This window comes from Lynx rufus, unplaced genomic scaffold, assembly GCF_022079265.1.
Source record: "Lynx rufus isolate CCGP_SWC_20201006 ecotype Redwood Valley unplaced genomic scaffold, mLynRuf1.p SCAF_19, whole genome shotgun sequence".
In the NCBI taxonomy this organism is placed as follows: Eukaryota; Metazoa; Chordata; class Mammalia; order Carnivora; family Felidae; genus Lynx; species Lynx rufus.
The window spans coordinates 28130332-28148358 of record NW_025814833.1 but is presented as its reverse complement, the minus strand read 5'-3'; the positions used below and the strand labels follow the sequence as shown (position 1 = coordinate 28148358).

The 18027-nt window shown below is 50.1% G+C and overlaps 2 protein-coding genes across 2 annotated transcripts; both read left to right on the top strand.

Annotated features, from left to right (window-relative positions):
- The first annotated feature begins 4920 nt into the window (after positions 1-4920).
- LOC124513994 (small integral membrane protein 10-like protein 2A) lies at positions 4921-10110 on the top strand. The gene is made up of 2 exons (XM_047082094.1): positions 4921-5311; positions 10070-10110. The coding sequence occupies exon 1, from the start codon at positions 5047-5049 to the stop codon at positions 5281-5283; it is 237 nt and encodes a 78-aa protein (XP_046938050.1). The 5' UTR covers positions 4921-5046; the 3' UTR covers positions 5284-5311; positions 10070-10110.
- LOC124513993 (small integral membrane protein 10-like protein 2A) lies at positions 9679-10071 on the top strand. Its single transcript, XM_047082093.1, has one exon. The coding sequence runs from the start codon at positions 9805-9807 to the stop codon at positions 10039-10041; it is 237 nt and encodes a 78-aa protein (XP_046938049.1). The 5' UTR covers positions 9679-9804; the 3' UTR covers positions 10042-10071.
- Positions 10111-18027: the final 7917 nt, after the last annotated feature.

Here is an 18027-nt window from a genome sequence, read left to right as displayed (position 1 = left end):
AAGCTTAAAAATAATTATACAAAGCAGAATTGAAAGTAATATGACAAATCCCATTTGAGCAATGGTTCTAAACTCGGAACCCCAACCTGAAGGTAATCGGCTAAAGAGATCAAAGGACCATGGATCGTTAGGTTAAATTCATTGTAGCCAATGTGCTTGTTCTCTCATTTTGTGTAATTGTGTTTCTCCTTCCCCAGAGTGTAGTACGTGGTTTTGACTATCACGCAAGCACTTTCTTGTTCAGCAAGTAGATGATCAAGGGCTGCGTGATTACACCAAACTATTTTAGCCAGGGAGTCAAGTGATTGTTTCTGAGCTGCCACTGCATTGGCTGTGGAGTCAGCTACCTCTCCTAATGTTATGGAGAGATTTCTGATCATGTGTTCATTGGCACTTACTCTGACCCAAGGAAGAAAGGCTCTCCTTATGGAGGCAAACCCAGAGTCACATACATCTCCTGGAAGTTCCCATGTAAGGCAACTGTAGAGGTTTAATGGGATGGACCAATGAAAGCTTCTGATTTGTTGTGGATGTTGACAGGGACAGTCAAACATCCCAATAAACACTGACCTCCAATTCACCAGTTACCTGAACAGTTAGGTCCATGGGAAATGCCATCCACTGCAGACAAAAATGAAACCAGGTGGAACTCAGACTACTCTGGCTGGGGTCTGGTTATTGACAGATCCATTAGCCAGAATTTTCTGATTGACACTTTCAAGCCAGGAATCAGAAGAGTTGGGATAACATCCTCTAAGAGGCCATCCCATCCTAAAACAGTCCTTTCTACAAATCTTGCAAAGAAAAATTAGCTGATTTGTATTTCCCTTGGGCTCAGGGAGACGGGACACACTTAGATAAGGAAAAGAACATGGAAGGTGGTGAAGATTACACAATTTGCAAAGATGGAGGGATTTAACTGAGCTAATACAGTTATGACTGAAGAAAGATGGAGACAAGGTATGGGGACACTGGGCCATAATAGCATAACTTGATAAGTAACACCCATAAACTTGTAGGCATAGTTGGAAGTGGCATTCGGGACTAAGAACAAATTGGTTACAGGTAAGACCAAGGGGTCTCTGACACCATGAACAGATCCAGAAGGCAGAAAGGTTTCCTCCTTTTGCAATGGATTTGGAAATGTGGATAAGAGCATTATTTTTCCAGGAATGAGAGGGAGAAAATAAGGTAAGAAGCAACAGTGAGAAAATGGTATGCTGTATACATGATAACTAATCATAGCGTACTGACATTGACAATTTAAAGCACTTCCAGGGAGGTATAGAAATCGTACTTCCATTTAGGTCTATTTAACCTTTTCACTTTTATAATTTTTTAAAAGTATATTTGTTTATTTTGAGAGAGTGGGGGGGCAGAGAGAGAAGAGAGAAAATCCCAAGCAGGTCCACAGTGTCAATGTGGAGTCCAATGCGGGGCTCAAAGTCACAAACCGTGAGATCATGACCTGAACCAAAATCAAGAGTCAGACACTTAACCAACTGAGCAACCCCGGCACCCCTAACCTTTTCACTTTTAAATATAAATGTCAAGCATTTCCTCCATATGAGATGAAATTCTAATTTTTGCTTCAACCATCAAAATAATTTTGAAATCTCAAGAAGATAGTCTATTATATTTTCTCTTCTTTTTACCCATTCCAATGACTCTTTTTCCTTCCTAAAGTGCCATCTTCCTCAGGTGATCTTTTCCTTTCCATTTAGGAAACTTCCCTGAGCCATTCTTTAAGGATATATCTGCTGATCAAAATTTCTCTTAATTTTTTTCCATCTGAGAATGTCTTTCTTTCCTCTCTATTTTGAAGGATGTATTAACAGAGATAAAATTTGTGTTTGGGTGGTAAAGTGAACCACCCATTAGTCCTATTCCCTACCACCTCCTTCAGTTTCTTTGATGCTTCAGGCTTGCCTTGTTTCCCTTTACTATGTGGTAGGAATTGCCAGATCAGTATATATGGATTTGCTGAGTTCCTTACGCCATTATAGAGATGCCACAGAGATGTTCAAGTGTGGTGGTGAACAGGCATTTTGAGAGAGCCTAAATACTCAAGCCAGCTCTCCTTGGGAAACTAGGGTGGGGTCATTGTGAATCTACTTCTTGCAGACAGCTTTTTTTTTTTAATGTTTATTTATTTATTTTGAAAGAGAGAGAGAGAGAGAGCATGTGCACGCATGAGTGGGGGAGGAGCAGACAGAGAGAGAGGGAGAGAGAGAATCCAAAGCAGGCTCTGCACTCTCAGTGCAGAGCCCGACTTGGGGTTCAATCTTACCAATTGTGAGATCACGACCTGAGCCAAAATCAAGAGTGAACGATCAACAGAGTGAGCCACCTAGGCGCCCCCAGACAGCTTTTTTGAAAAGTTATGTGTATAGGGGCACCTGCATGACTCAGTAGGTTAAGCATCTGACTCTTGGTTTCAGGTCATGACCTCACAGTTCATGGGTTCAGTCCCAAATTTGGGATTCTCTCTCTCTCTCTCTCTCTCTCTCTCTCTCACTGTCTCTGCCCCTCTCCTGCCCTCTCTCTCTCTCTCTCTCTCTCTCTCAAATTACATAAATAAACTTAAAAATTAGAAAATAAAAATAAAAGTTATGTGTATAAGCAAGCATGACTATTTCCACAATTTATTAAATCGCCTTTAATAACTGATCAAGTCTGAGTTGGATTTGCCTTGGAATAAAGATTAGGGTGAAACCACAGAAGTGCTTCTAAGCACACCATTAAAAAATGCTATGAACAAGGGCAACTGAAAACCTGAGACGATCCTGTGCAGTATCCAGGGAAAACAATAGATTAAGAGGAGTGGTTAGAAATCACCACGTGATTTGAAGGACTTCGGGGCACACCATGCCAAAATATGCCACTTTGGCATATTATTTTGAGCTAAAAGCACTTGAAACATAGCAAATGCAGGGAGGGGCTTTCTCTGAAATCTCTGTGAAAATTAATAAAAGGAAACCTCATGGGAGACCAGAAGGGGACCCCTTATGTCCTACCTACCATTCCTTGTATATTGCAGACACTGAGAGGAAGAGACATATCTTTCAAATAGATACTACATTAGCTATTACTACCCCACCAGGAAAAAGAAAGATGTTTCTCCTTCCCTCCCTCCCCAACAACAGCCCAGCCAATGAAAGACCGTCACAACCAAGCCAATGAAAATCTACTATACTTGAAACTCCCAATTTACTCTAATGTACTTTTTGTTTATAACAGCCATCCCAGCCTCCCCCTTTCCTCTATAGAAGAAACTTCCTCTCTTGTTCTCTCGACTTGCCTACCATTAAGCCATTGCTTGATTGTCCTGGGTTGTAATTCTCTCCTATTTCCAAATAAACATGTTTATGCTGGTGAATTACTGATAATTTTATTTTTTATTAAATTTTTTTAAACGTTTATTTATTTTTGAGAAAGAGGCAGAGAGACAGTGCACGAGCAGGGGAGGGGCAGAGACAGAGACGGAGACACAGAATCTGAAGCAGGCTCCAGGCTCTGAGCTATTAGCACAGAGCCTGTCATTGGGCTTGAACTCACAAACCGCGAGATCATGAACTGAGCTGAAGTTGGACACTTAACCAACTAAGCCACCAGGTGCCCCTGACAATTTTATTTTTTAGATTAACATCCCCTTATGGGCCTAAAGACAAATCCTCCAAAAGGAACTCAATTCTCATAAAACCCCTCCTAAGAAATTTCATCAACCAGGGAAATTGATTCTTACCACAAGGGGGAAAACTAGAAATCCACACCACATCCAAAATCTTTCACAAACTATCCAATCTCCAGTCCGTTCTACTAAGAACTCACTCATGTTTCCTAAAAAAATCACTTAGTCTCCCCTAAATTGCCTACATCGCCAATCCCCTTCCCCGATTAAGATGGTATATAACCTCTCAAATCACACTGCCTTTCTGGGTGTTCACATTTTTTTTTTACCTGTGATGTCCCCGGACAGGTAATATTAAAAATTAATAAAGGTGTATACCTTTTCTGCTGTTAATCTGCCTATTGTCGATTTATTTCATACACCTAGGAGGTGTATACATATAGAAACTAAGAGTGTAGAGGGAAAGTTTTCTTTCCCTACAGGTATAAGAATGAGAATGTTGGGGGGGGGGGCGCCTGGGTGGTTCAGTCAGCTAAGCATCTGATTCTTGATTTAGGCTCAAGCCATGATCTCACAGCTCAAGAGTTCTAGCCCCACATCCGGCTCTGTGCTGTGTCAGTGCAGAGTCTGCTTGGAATTCTCTCTCCCTCTCGCTCTCTGCCCCTACCCCACTCATGCTCTCTCTATCTCAAAATAAATAATTTTTTTAAAAAAATTTAAAAACAAGGACAACAGGGCAATTCAATAAAGAAATACACATGAGCAGCAAATATACCAGAGAGGAAAAATGCCCCTGTAGCTTGGGGAAACTCTGCTGAGTTAGCAGAGAAATGTGAATTAAAGAAAGATCCAACAGGTCGCCCTGCGGGGTTTTCGGAGGAGATGGTGGGGCAGGGGATAAGGTAAACCGGGGGAGCCTTCCCAGTGGGCCTTCAATACAGAATCAGTATAGCGGTCCAGACCTTCCGGCCCTCCCCTCCCCTCCCCTCAAGGATACTCGGCAAAAGCAATCCCTGGGCAGCACCACCTCCCAAACCACTCACGCCCTCGGGCTCTGCCCTTGGGAGCCCAGGAGGAGGAGGGGCTCGCAGGCGGGGCGGTCCCGTAGGCGGGTCTACGACAGCGGCGGCCGCTCTGTAGCGCCCGGGAGGGGTGTGGCCAAGAGGGGGGCGGGGTTATACTGGCGGCCGCCGCTGCGGCAGCCGGTGAGGGGCGGAGCTTTCTGTGGGCGGAGCTCTCTGCGAGCTGCTCAGAAGGGGCGGTGGCGGCGGAGGTGGCGGCGGTGGGGCATCCCGGGGCCAGCAAGGGAAGAGGTGACAGAGGGCGGCGCGGGGCGGGGCGCTGCAGGCCTCGCGTCCACCTGCCCGGCCGCTCGCACTCGTGTCGGTCGGCGGGGCCTGCGCGGGCCCAGGCCCATGGCGGCGTCCGCGGCTCTGTCGGCGGCGGCGGCGGCGGCGGCCCTGTCAGGCCTGGCGCTGCGGCTGTCGCGCTCGGCAGCGGCCCGCGGCTCGTACGGCGCCTTCTGCAAGGGGCTCACGCGCACCCTGATCACCTTCTTCGACCTGGCCTGGCGGCTGCGCATGAACTTCCCCTACTTCTACGTGGTGGCCTCGGTGATGCTCAACGTCCGCCTGCAGGTGCGGATCGAGTGAGCGCACGCCGCCGCAGCCCCGGCCAGAGGTAATTGCTGGGGACTTTAACACCCCACTTACAGAAATGGATAGATCATCTAGACACACGGTCAATAAAGAAACAAGGGCCCTGAATGAGACACTGGATCAGATGGACTTGACAGATATATTTAGAACTCTGCATCCCAAAGCAACAGAATATACTTTCTTCTCGAGTGCACATGGAACATTCTCCAAGATAGATCATATACTGGGTCACAAATCAGCCCTTCATAAGTTTACAAGAATTGAAATTATACCATGCATACTTTCAGACCACAATGCTATGAAGCTTGAAGTCAACCACAGGAAAAAGTCTGGAAAACCTCCAAAAGCATGGAGGTTAAAGAACACCCTACTCACGAATGAGTGGGTCAACCAGGCAATTAGAGAAGAAATCAAAAAATATATGGAAACAAACGAAAATGAAAATACAACAATCCAAACGCTTTGGGACGCAGCGAAGGCAGTCCTGAGAGGAAAATACATCGCAATCCAGGCCTATCTCAAGAAACAAGAAAAATCCCAAATACAAAATCTAACAGCACACCTAAAGGAAATAGAAGCAGAACAGCAAAGGCAGCCTAAACCCAGCAGAAGAAGAGAAATAATAAAGATCAGAGCAGAAATAAACAATATAGAATCTAAAAAAACTGTAGAGCAGATCAACGAAACCAAGAGTTGGTTTTTTGAAAAAATAAACAAAATTGACAAACCTCTAGCCAGGCTTCTCAAAAAGAAAAGGGAGATGACCCAAATAGATAAAATCATGAATGAAAATGGAATTATTACAACCAATCCCTCAGAGATACAAACAATTATCAGGGAATACTATGAAAAATTATATGCCAACAAATTGGACAACCTGGAAGAAATGGACAAATTCCTGAACACCCACACTCTTCCAAAACTCAATCAGGAGGAAATAGAAAGCTTGAACAGACCCATAACCAGCGAAGAAATTGAATCGGTTATCAAAAATCTCCCAACAAATAAGAGTCCAGGACCAGATGGCTTCCCAGGGGAGTTCTACCAGACGTTTAAAGCAGAGATAATACCTATCCTTCTCAAGCTATTCCAAGAAATAGAAAGGGAAGGAAAACTTCCAGACTCATTCTATGAAGCCAGTATTACTTTGATTCCTAAACCAGACAGAGACCCAGTAAAAAAAGAGAACTACAGGCCAATATCCCTGATGAATATGGATGCCAAAATTCTCAATAAGATACTAGCAAATCGAATTCAACAGCATATAAAAAGAATTATTCACCATGATCAAGTGGGATTCATTCCTGGGATGCAGGGCTGGTTCAACATTCGCAAATCAATCAACGTGATACATCACATTAACAAAAAAAAAGAGAAGAACCATATGATCCTGTCAATCGATGCAGAAAAGGCCTTTGATAAAATCCAGCACCCTTTCTTAATAAAAACCCTTGAGAAAGTCGGGATAGAAGGAACATACTTAAAGATCATAAAAGCCATTTATGAAAAGCCCACAGCTAACATCATCCTCAACGGGGAAAAACTGAGAGCTTTTTCCCTGAGATCAGGAACACGACAGGGATGCCCACTCTCACCGTTGTTATTTAACATAGTGCTGGAAGTTCTAGCATCAGCAATCAGACAACAAAAGGAAATCAAAGGCATCAAAATTGGCAAAGATGAAGTCAAGCTTTCGCTTTTTGCAGATGACATGATATTATACATGGAAAATCCGATAGACTCCACCAAAAGTCTGCTAGAACTGATACATGAATTCAGCAAAGTTGCAGGATACAAAATCAATGTACAGAAATCAGTTGCATTCTTATACACTAACAATGAAGCAACAGAAAGACAAATAAAGAAACTGATCCCATTCACAATTGCACCAAAAAGCATAAAATACCTAGGAATAAATCTAACCAAAGATGTAAAGGATCTGTATGCTGAAAACTATAGAAAGTTTATGAAGGTAATTGAAGAAGATTTAAAGAAATGGAAAGACATTCCCTGCTCATGGATTGGAAAAATAAATATTGTCAAAATGTCAATACTACCCAAAGCTATCTACACATTCAATGCAATCCCAATCAAAATTGCACCAGCATTCTTCTCGAAACTAGAACAAGCAATCCTAAAATTCATATGGAACCACAAAAGGCCCCGAATAGCCAAAGGAATTTTGAAGAAGAAGACCAAAGCAGGAGGCATCACAATCCCAGACTTCAGCCTCTACTACAAAGCTGTCATCATCAAGACAGCATGGTATTGGCACAAAAACAGACACACAGACCAATGGAATAGAATAGAAACCCCAGAACTAGACCCACAAACATATGGCCAACTCATCTTTGACAAAGCAGGAAAGAACATCCAATGGAAAAAAGACAGCCTCTTTAACAAATGGTGCTGGGAGAACTGGACAGCAACATGCAGAAGGTTGAAACTAGACCACTTTCTCACACCATTTACAAAAATAAACTCAAAATGGATAAAGGACCTAAATGTGAGACAGGAAACCATCAGAACCTTAGAGGAGAAAGCAGGAAAAGACCTCTCTGACCTCAGCCGTAGCAATCTCTTACTCGACACATCCCCAAAGGCAAGGGAATTAAAAGCAAAAGTGAATTACTGGGACCTTATGAAGATAAAAAGCTTCTGCACAGCAAAGGAAACAACCAACAAAACTAAAAGACAACCAACGGAATGGGAAAAGATATTTGCAAATGACATATCGGACAAAGGGCTAGTATCTAAAATCTATAAAGAGCTCACCAAACTCCACACCCGAAAAACAAATAACCCAGTGAAGAAATGGGCAGAAAACATGAATAGACACTTTTCTAAAGAAGACATCCAGATGGCCAACAGGCACATGAAAAGATGTTCAGCGTCGCTCCTTATCAGGGAAATACAAATCAAAACCACACTCAGGTATCACCTCACGCCAGTCAGAGTGGCCAAAATGAACAAATCAGGAGACTATAGATGCTGGAGAGGATGTGGAGAAACGGGAACCCTCTTGCACTGTTGGTGGGAATGCAAATTGGTGCAGCCGCTCTGGAAAACAGTGTGGAGGTTCCTCGGAAAATTAAAAATAGACCTACCCTATGACCCAGCAATAGCACTGCTAGGAATCTACCCAAGGGATACAGGAGTACTGATGCATAGGGGCACTTGTACCCCAATGTTCATAGCAGCACTCTCAACAATAGCCAAATTATGGAAAGAGCCTAAATGTCCATCAACTGATGAATGGATAAAGAAATTGTGGTTTATATACACAATGGAATACTACGTGGCAATGAGAAAAAATGAAATATGGCCTTTTGTAGCAACGTGGATGGAACTGGAGAGTGTGATGCTAAGTGAAATAAGCCATACAGAGAAAGACAGATACCATATGGTTTCACTCTTATGTGGATCCTGAGAAACTCAACAGGAACCCATGGGGGAGGGGAAGGGAGAAAAAAAAAAAGACGTTAGAGTGGGAGAGAGCCAAAGCATAAGAGACTGTTAAAAACTGAGAACAAACTGAGGGTTGATGGGGGGTGGGAGGGAGGGGCGGGTGGGTGATGGGTATTGAGGAGGGCACCTTTTGGGATGAGCACTGGGTGTTGTATGGAAACCAATTTGTCAATAAACTTCATAAAAAAAAAAAAAAAAAAAACTGAGAACAAACTGAGGGTTGATGGGGGGTGGAAGGGAGGGGAGGGTGGGTGATGGGTTTTGAGGAGGGCACCTGTTGGAATGAGTACTGGGTGTTGTATGGAAACCAATTTGACAATAAATTTCATATTTAAAAAAAAAAAAAATTTAAAAACAAGGACAACAGGGCAATTCAATAAAGAAATACACATGAGCAGCAAATATACCAGAGAGGAAAAATGCCCCTGTAGCTTGGGGAAACTCTGCTGAGTTAGCAGAGAAATGTGAATTAAAGAAAGATCCAACAGGTCGCCCTGCGGGGTTTTCGGAGGAGATGGTGGGGCAGGGGATAAGGTAAACCGGGGGAGCCTTCCCAGTGGGCCTTCAATACAGAATCAGTATAGCGGTCCAGACCTTCCGGCCCTCCCCTCCCCTCCCCTCAAGGATACTCGGCAAAAGCAATCCCTGGGCAGCACCACCTCCCAAACCACTCACGCCCTCGGGCTCTGCCCTTGGGAGCCCAGGAGGAGGAGGGGCTCGCAGGCGGGGCGGTCCCGTAGGCGGGTCTACGACAGCGGCGGCCGCTCTGTAGCGCCCGGGAGGGGTGTGGCCAAGAGGGGGGCGGGGTTATACTGGCGGCCGCCGCTGCGGCAGCCGGTGAGGGGCGGAGCTTTCTGTGGGCGGAGCTCTCTGCGAGCTGCTCAGAAGGGGCGGTGGCGGCGGAGGTGGCGGCGGTGGGGCATCCCGGGGCCAGCAAGGGAAGAGGTGACAGAGGGCGGCGCGGGGCGGGGCGCTGCAGGCCTCGCGTCCACCTGCCCGGCCGCTCGCACTCGTGTCGGTCGGCGGGGCCTGCGCGGGCCCAGGCCCATGGCGGCGTCCGCGGCTCTGTCGGCGGCGGCGGCGGCGGCGGCCCTGTCAGGCCTGGCGCTGCGGCTGTCGCGCTCGGCAGCGGCCCGCGGCTCGTACGGCGCCTTCTGCAAGGGGCTCACGCGCACCCTGATCACCTTCTTCGACCTGGCCTGGCGGCTGCGCATGAACTTCCCCTACTTCTACGTGGTGGCCTCGGTGATGCTCAACGTCCGCCTGCAGGTGCGGATCGAGTGAGCGCACGCCGCCGCAGCCCCGGCCAGAGGGACCGGCGCGCGCGGCCCAGACGGACAGGGGCGCCGGCATGGAGGACGGCCGCCGGCACGCGGCGGGGGCAGGAGGCGGGGCGGCCGGGGCCCCCGGACCCTAGACCTCCGCGGGAGGACGCGGGCCACCGAGCCACCCAGCCGGGCCCCGGCCGCGACCCGCCCACACGCGTCGCGGCCGGTGACCCATTGCACAGAAACTCACCAGACGGGTCCTTTCCGTCGGGCTCGAGAAAGAAAACACCATTTGACTGCGGCCGACCTGTCGCCTCACGTTGGCCGGGGTGGGGGAAGCAGAAAGGAAAAATTCGGCAGCAGGGACTTGACTGGCCCTGACCAACAAGGTAGGAGGCCAGAGGCTGGGGCTTCGGGCCGGCGGGAGCGCTTGCCATGACATCGTGGTGGCCGGCAGGAACTGTGCCCTGGACCCGAGGGAGCCAGCCCCTGAGCTGCCCAGGCAGGGGCGGGGCGGGGGGAGGCACAGGTGCCCAGGACTCCCTGGGTCTCATTCCCAGATGGGTGAGGGGCGGCGGCGGCCTGGGCATCTCGGAGGGTCGGCCCATCCCCGCCCCGCTGTCCCTGAGGCCCCTATGCTGCCACCGGAACCCCAGGGAATGGGCTGGGAGAGGCGCCGGGGAAGGCTCTAGAAGGAAAAGATGCTGCCATCTTTCACCCCCTTGTGGGGCCAGACAGGAAGGGTGGTTGCGTTCTTGGCCAAACCCCTGGTCGGTCCCCTTCTCAGGCCCCTGGGGTCTCCACAGCTCCCGCCCAGCCCTTGGCAGAACTGCCTCCTGTCCTGTGTTGGGGGCTGGGGGGCCGCTCTCGGCCTGTTCCCGCTCCCCTCCCCCTCTGAGGGCATCCCGGGGCGGGACGTTTGGACGTTTGGAGACCTGGACGAGTGGGAGGGCTGCTCCGCCCTGTCCCCGCCCCCACAGTCTTGCTCTTCCGCCATCGCAGCCACGCCCCGCGCTCCCTGCGGCCCCTACCTCTGCCGGCCAGGTGCCACGGAATGCCGCCTCCAGCAGCCCCTGTGCACCCAGAGGAGCTAGGGCAGTGGGGATCTCCTTGAGCAGAGGGCGGCTCTCAGGCTGGGGTGGGGAGAGCAGGTGGACGAGGGGCTTGTCGAGGAGGCAGCACTTGGGGAAAGGGGAGGGGGTGTTCTGGGTGAGGAGGCACTGTCAAGTCTCCGCCTCTTTCTGTCTTTCAGGAACCAGTGTTTGTAGGTGGTGACCCGCCCCTTCTCTGGCCTTGTCAAGAGACTCAAATCCCTGCCCAGGGGCGCCCCTGGCCCTAGAGCTGCCCCGGGGAGCTGCTGGGCAAAGGGCCCGGCCCAGGAGGACAGGAAGGGCCTTCCAGGCAGAGGCACGGAGGGGTGGGGTACCCAGCGGTCCAGTTCTGGCGTGGGGAAGGATGAGACCCTGTCACCTCCACACTAGACCTCCTAGCAACACTTTGAGGGCGTTCTGTTCTCCCCACCCCATGACTGGAAACGCGGGCTCTGAGACAGGAAGAGATTTGCCCTTGTCACACACACAAGAAGTGGTGGGGCTGAATCTGTCCCCTGTCTTCCAGAAAACCTGGCAGGACAGGTTGGGGTGGGGGAGGGGACCTCAAGGCCCTCGGGGCACCTAGGGGGAGAGAGAGGCCCAGGGTAGGGAGTGTGGGGAACTGGCTTTCCTTGGAGGGGGGGGTGCCAGGTCACAGGGAAGACAGTCGGGGCTGAGATGGACACGGGAGACAGTCCCAGAACCCCTTGTGCAGCCGAAGCCTTCATCTACACAGCCTGGCCGCCCCTGCCGCCCCACCCCAGGCGTGACCAAGGACTCCTCAGCAGTCGAGCGGCAGAAGCCTCTCAGTCTGGGTGGCAGAGTGGGGGTGGGGGGTAGCGTGGCTCCTGGGAACGTGATGGAACCAGGAGGGTGAAGGGATAAAGCTGGTGTGGGGGCCGGGGCCGGGACCCACGCATAACCCCATCTCTCTGTCCCCAGGCTTGGCCCCCCGAGCCCAGGATCACGCGAGAGAACCTCCTCTAGATGGCCTTGGATGGTCCTGGAGGCCCCGGGTGTGCTGCTCCCCCTGTACCAGGATGGCCAGCCTCGGCCCCGGGGGAGCCAGGAAAGACCCCGGTCCCACAGCCGCTCTGCTGCTGGCTGCCCTCGGCCCCCAGTGCTCCGAGTTCCTGGGACTGAAAACCGAAGTGGTCCGGTCAGCCCCAGGGACAGAGTGGCCCAGGGTCACACCACCTGCCCTCCTCTGCCGTCCAGCTGGAAGCCCGGTCCTGGGTGAAGGGCTCTGCCTGCCTGGCCCTGGGGACTGAGGCCAGACGAGGCCACCATGTATCCCCTGCAGTTTCCCCGCAGACAGGGTGTACTGGCTTCCTTCCTTGTACCGAGTGTCCTGGGATCCCCGGTCCTGTGGCCCCTCCTGCGCCCAATCCCCTCCCACCCGGAACCACTTGTGGGAGCCTGCCAGCCTGCTGACTCCATCCACAGATCTGTGGGGACAGCCTGCGAGAGCCACATGGGCTGCCTGAGAGGAGAGGACGAGGGGCCTCCTCGGGGCTGATCCACAGATGTGCCCCGTTCAAGCCCAGGTCTCACCCTCGGGGTGACCTGCTCCCCAGCTGCAGCCTTGGGGCTCAGCTGGAGCTGCCCGGGGCCTATGACACCTCTTCCCAACAGGGAGAGGTGTGGGGGGAGCCTCAGGGCCCCTGGCCTGAGACCCCTCCTCTGCAGGGACGCCCCGCCCCGCCCCGTGGGTCCCCGGTCCGGGTCCGGTCCCGAGGGCGCAGGAAGTCTCAGCGCGAGGCCCGGGGACTGGGGAGGGTCCGCACATCTTCAGCATGTGTTCCTGCCTCTGCTTTTCTGACCACCTTGGCCTTGAGTAGTTAGCGTGCTTCCTCCCCCGCCTCTCCCCTCTCCCCCCAGTCGGCCCTGGCTGCCTGATGGGCTCTCAGTGCACTTTATTTATTTGCAGTCTGTTTTCCAGGCAGCGAGGCTTCTACAAAATCAGAGACACGAGCTGAATAAGATGAGCGTCACTTTCCTGCGTGTGATTGACTGTACTGGTCAGCACCGTCTGCTGAGAAATGTTCTCGCTTCTGGTATTGTCAAATCTTGTCACTCTAAGTTCAAAACAAAACCAAACAAGACTCCTTGAGTTCAATAAAATAAAACAAGACCAGAGGCCTCCTCTCGTGGTGTGGGGCAATAGCCCGGAAGCCCCCCTTGGAGGGCCCGGAGCAGGGGGAGGGGGACCCACTTGGGAGGGCTGCAAGGGGGGTGGGGCCGTGGCAGGGATGCAGGCCTGCTCAGAAGATGCTCAGAGGCCCGACTTGCCTGGGCCAGTGCCCCTGGAGGAGAAGGCAGGAGCGCAGGCCTGACTGGGGGCAGTTTGTCCCATTCACAGCCTTTGTTTGCATAACCGAGTACCCAGTACCCGAGTCTTTTCTTCATTTTACAGCCTGGTGTCAGAAAGCACTTCCTGCGGTCAGTCTTGATGGGGAGATGGGGGAGGTGGGGGGAAATGGGTTCTCTGCACTGAATTTGGGTCACCTGGAGGCCCCTCTGCAACAGCAGAGCGAAGTCCCCCTTGGCTCCCTGCCGTCCAGGTGGCCTCCCAGCTTTGGAAACGATGAATCACGGGGACTGAAAGCCGGCACCCCTTCTCCCCATCTTAGACCCGAGCTGTCCCTTCAGTGCTTCCCCAGGGAAGCCTGTCACGGGGTCCGAGGCTGCAGGGCTAAGGATGGGCAGTCAGGCAGAGAGAGGGCTGGTGAAGGGGGCCCGGGGAGGACCGCAGTGGCCGAGGTGAAGAAGGGAGGCCCACCGTCCCCAGGGCGGAGGTGTCCTGAGGATGCAAAGTCACGGTCACGCCGAGGAGCACAGCCTGGGTGCGCTCCACCCGCCGGAGCGCTGTGACAAGAGCGACCCTTCCGACACCTGCCACCACAGGAGGGATGGACCCCAGTCCCTGCCAGCACCCTGAGCTTCCCTCTGCTTTGTCCGGATGGTCCTGTTCAGTGCCCGATGGTCCTGAACTCAGACGAGGGATCAGGTAGCCTGTCACAACCAAGATGGGAGGGTCAGACCAGGGCTCAGGGGCCCAGGCACACTGGCGAGGGAGGACCACCCTTCCCTGCCACCTAGCAAGGCAGGCGGCTTCCTCTCTGGTTAAGGGTGGCGCCCTGAGTCCAGCTCTTCTGACGACCACTGCCTGGCCCCAGTCCGGCCACATGTACTCATGGGTCATCAGTAGGGAGCCTTCAAGGTGGCTCTGAGCATTCAGCGGGTTCTTGGCTATTCAACATGTGTCCTCAGGTCTCAACTGTAGCAGCCTTGTCACTATGAGGAGAGGAAACCAAGTGAAGGCAACTGGCCGGTGACAGGTGGTGAGAGTCTGCCCGGCAACAGGTGCCATGCTGGGTGCTTTGTCCCCCTAAGCTCCCCATCATCCCCGTGGCCATCTTTGGAGGTGGTCATGGTGAGGATGTGGTCCCTGGTTGACCCGCGAGCTTGAGCCGGGCAATCAGAAGCTCCTCACCTCCTTCCCTGTCCTTGGAGTGCACGTTGTACCCACCGTCCCCTCCTGGGAGCTGTTCCCGGCTCGCAGCCTTCCGAGACTGAGGTGTTGCCGGGCCTCTCTGGACGGTATCTGTGAATGAAGGTTTTGGGGTGCCTGCGTGGCTCGGTCAGTCAAGCATCTAACTCTTGGTTTAGAATCAGGGTCTCACTCCAGGTCGGTGAGATCAAGCCCCAAGTCAGGCTCCGCGCTGACAGCATGGAGACTGCATGGGATTCTCTCTCTCCCAATCTCTCTCTGTGCCCCTCCCCTGGTCTCTCTCTCTCTCTCTCTCTCTCTCTCTCTCAAAATAAGTAAATAAACTTAAAAAACAAAGAAGGTTTTCCCTCATATGGGAAAGTGCAGGATGTCCACTTTTGCCATCTCAAGTCCACATAAAACTGGAGGTTCTGGCCAGTGGAATAATCTCCCCATCCCACCAGAATAAAACCATTCTGATTGGAAAGGACGAAATAAAGCCATTTTTATTCACGGATGATCCTATATGGAGAAAATCCCAAGAAATGCATGCAGAGAAAAAAGCTACCAGATCCATAAACATTTGGCAAGGCCACAGGACCCAAGATCAATATTAAGAGAGCAATTGTATTTCTATATACTAGCAACAAAAACTCAAAACATGAAATTGAGAAAAGAACCTGGGGCGCCTGGGTGACTCAGTCGGTTAAGTGGCCAACACTTGATTTTGGCTCCGATCATGATCACTCCTCAAAACTGATTTTATTTTATTTTTTTAATGTTAATTCATTTTTGAGGGAGAGAGAGAGAGAGACAAAGTGTGATCAGGGGAAGGGCAGAGAGCGAGGCAGACACAGAACTCAAAGCAGGCTCCAGGCTCTGACTAGTCAGCACAGAACCCAGCATGGGGCTCGAACCCAGGAACTGTGAGATCATGACCTGAGCTGAAGTCGGACGCTTAACTGACTGAGCCATCCAGGCTCCCCCCTCAAAACTTATTTTAAACCACAGTAATAAAGACAGTGTGGTATTGATGAAACAATAAGTCCATAAATAAGCAGAACAGATTGAGAGACTGTAAACAAACCCCTACATTTATGATCCATTGATTAGTTAATTCTGGCAAAATACAAATAATATGTAAAAAATTACAAATACATGTGGACAAAATACATATAATATCAACAGTGCATGTCACATTTACCATTGTAACCATTTTAAAATATACAATTCAGTGGCATGAAGTACATTCACAATGTTGTACAACTGTCACCAGTATCAAGTTCCAGAACATTTTCGTCACCCCAAAATGGAAACACCATACCCGTTAAACTATCAGTCCCCGTTCCCTCCCTACCCTAGCCCTTGACAACCACAAATATGCTGTATGTCTCTGTGTATATGCCTCTTCTGGATATTTTATAAAAATGGAATCATACAAGTGGTGACCTTTTATGTCTGGTTTCTTAACGTAGCATTATGTTCTGGAGGTTCCTCCACATTGTTACATGTCAGTCCTCTGTTCCTTTTCAGGGGTGAATAATATTCCATCATGTGTCTACGTCACTTTGTTTATCCATTCACGTGTTGATGGACATTTGCATTGTTTCTACCTTTTGGCTCTTATGAAAAGGGCTGCTATGAACGTTCAGGTACCAGTTCTGCTTGAACACCTGATTCCAAATTGGGGGGTGCATATCTAGGAGTGAAATTCCTGGATCACATGGTCACTCTACATTTGACTTATTGAGGAACCCTCAGGTTCACATGGAGGCTGCACCGTTGTATATTCTCGCTAGTAACATAGGATGGTTCTAATTTTTCCTCATCCTCTCCAATACTTATTTTCTTTTTTTAAACTATGGTCCTCCTAGTGGGTGTGAAGTAGTCATTTTAAGTTGCAATTCCCTAATGACTGAGGCTGTTGAGCATCTTTTCATGTGCTTTTTGCCATTTGTGTATCTTTGTAGAAAGATTAGTACTTAGGGATGAATTTGACAAAAGCTATGCGAGGCCTGTACCCTGAAAACTGCAGAAGAAATTAAAGAATACACATAAATGCAGAACTACACCATGCTCACAGATTTGAGGACTCCGTATTGCTGTCCACACAATGTAAGTGATGTATAGATTCGCGAAATTCCACTAAAGTCATAGCAGAACTTTTTTTAAAGTGTGTTTATTTTGAGAGAGATCAGGGGAGGGGCAGAGAGAGAGGGGGAAAGAGAGAGAATTCCGAGCACTGTCAGCACAGAGCCCCACTCAGGACTCAAACTCACGAACCGTGAGATCATGACCTGAGCTGAAACCTAGAACCAGATGCCCAACCGACTGAGCCGCCCAGACGACCTGGCATAGCAGGACTTTTTAAAGAAATTACTAAGGTGATTCCAACACTTATACAGAAATGCAGAAGACTTAGGACAGCCAAATGATCTTGAAAAAGAACAGAGTTGCAGGACTTTCACCGCCTAGTTTCTTTAAAAAAATTTCTTTTTAAGTTCATTTCTCTTGAGAGAGAGAGGGAGAGAGCACAAGCAGGGAGGAACAGAAAGAGAGGGAGAGAGAGAATCCCAAGCAGGCTTTGCACTGTCACTGCAGAGCCCGATGCGGGGGCTTGAATTCATGAGCCGTGAGATCACGACCTGAGCTGAAATCAAGAGTCAGTCGCTTAACTGAGCCACCCAGGCACCCCCTCACTACCTAGTTTCAAGGCTTAGTGTAGAACAGCAATCATCCAGAAAGATAGAGCTCAATGAACAGAACACCGAGTTCACAATATACTCATAACTCTATGGACAAGTGAGTTTTGACGGGGGTGTCAAGGCAATCCTATAGAGAAAAGATATTTTTCACAAATAGTACTGGAAGAGCTCATCTGTAAACACGAAACTTGACCCTTACCTCACATCATATACAAAAATTAGCTCAAAGTCAGGACATACATATAAGAGACCAAACCGTAATACATGCCACCTGCGGGGTACTTCCGTTCTTAGCTGCACTGCTGGGGGTGCTTTCCCCCGTGTCAAATTCAATGAAAAGTCAGACCACATCACCCTGGGAATCCCAGCGCAATGGCTAAGCAGATGCTCTGCAGCCTCACACTGACACCCACGTACCCCACGCCCTTCCTGTGTCCCGAGACCTCTCTTCCCTTCCCCTGACCAAAATGTGCCATGCACCCTGACTGTCCCTCTGGCGGAAGGCCATAGCAACACCCCAAGGGCTTTCTGATGTAGTTCAAGGCAGTCACCAGTAGATGGCGCTGCTCTGTTAGCACAAGCCAGAATAGGGCTGCGGCCAAGAGCATTTCGTGCAGCCTTGACAGAATTAGCTTCCTGTAAATGAATACACCGTATGGACGAGAAACATAGGTATTCGAGTTACACGAGGTGCATGATCTTGAGCAAAGAAG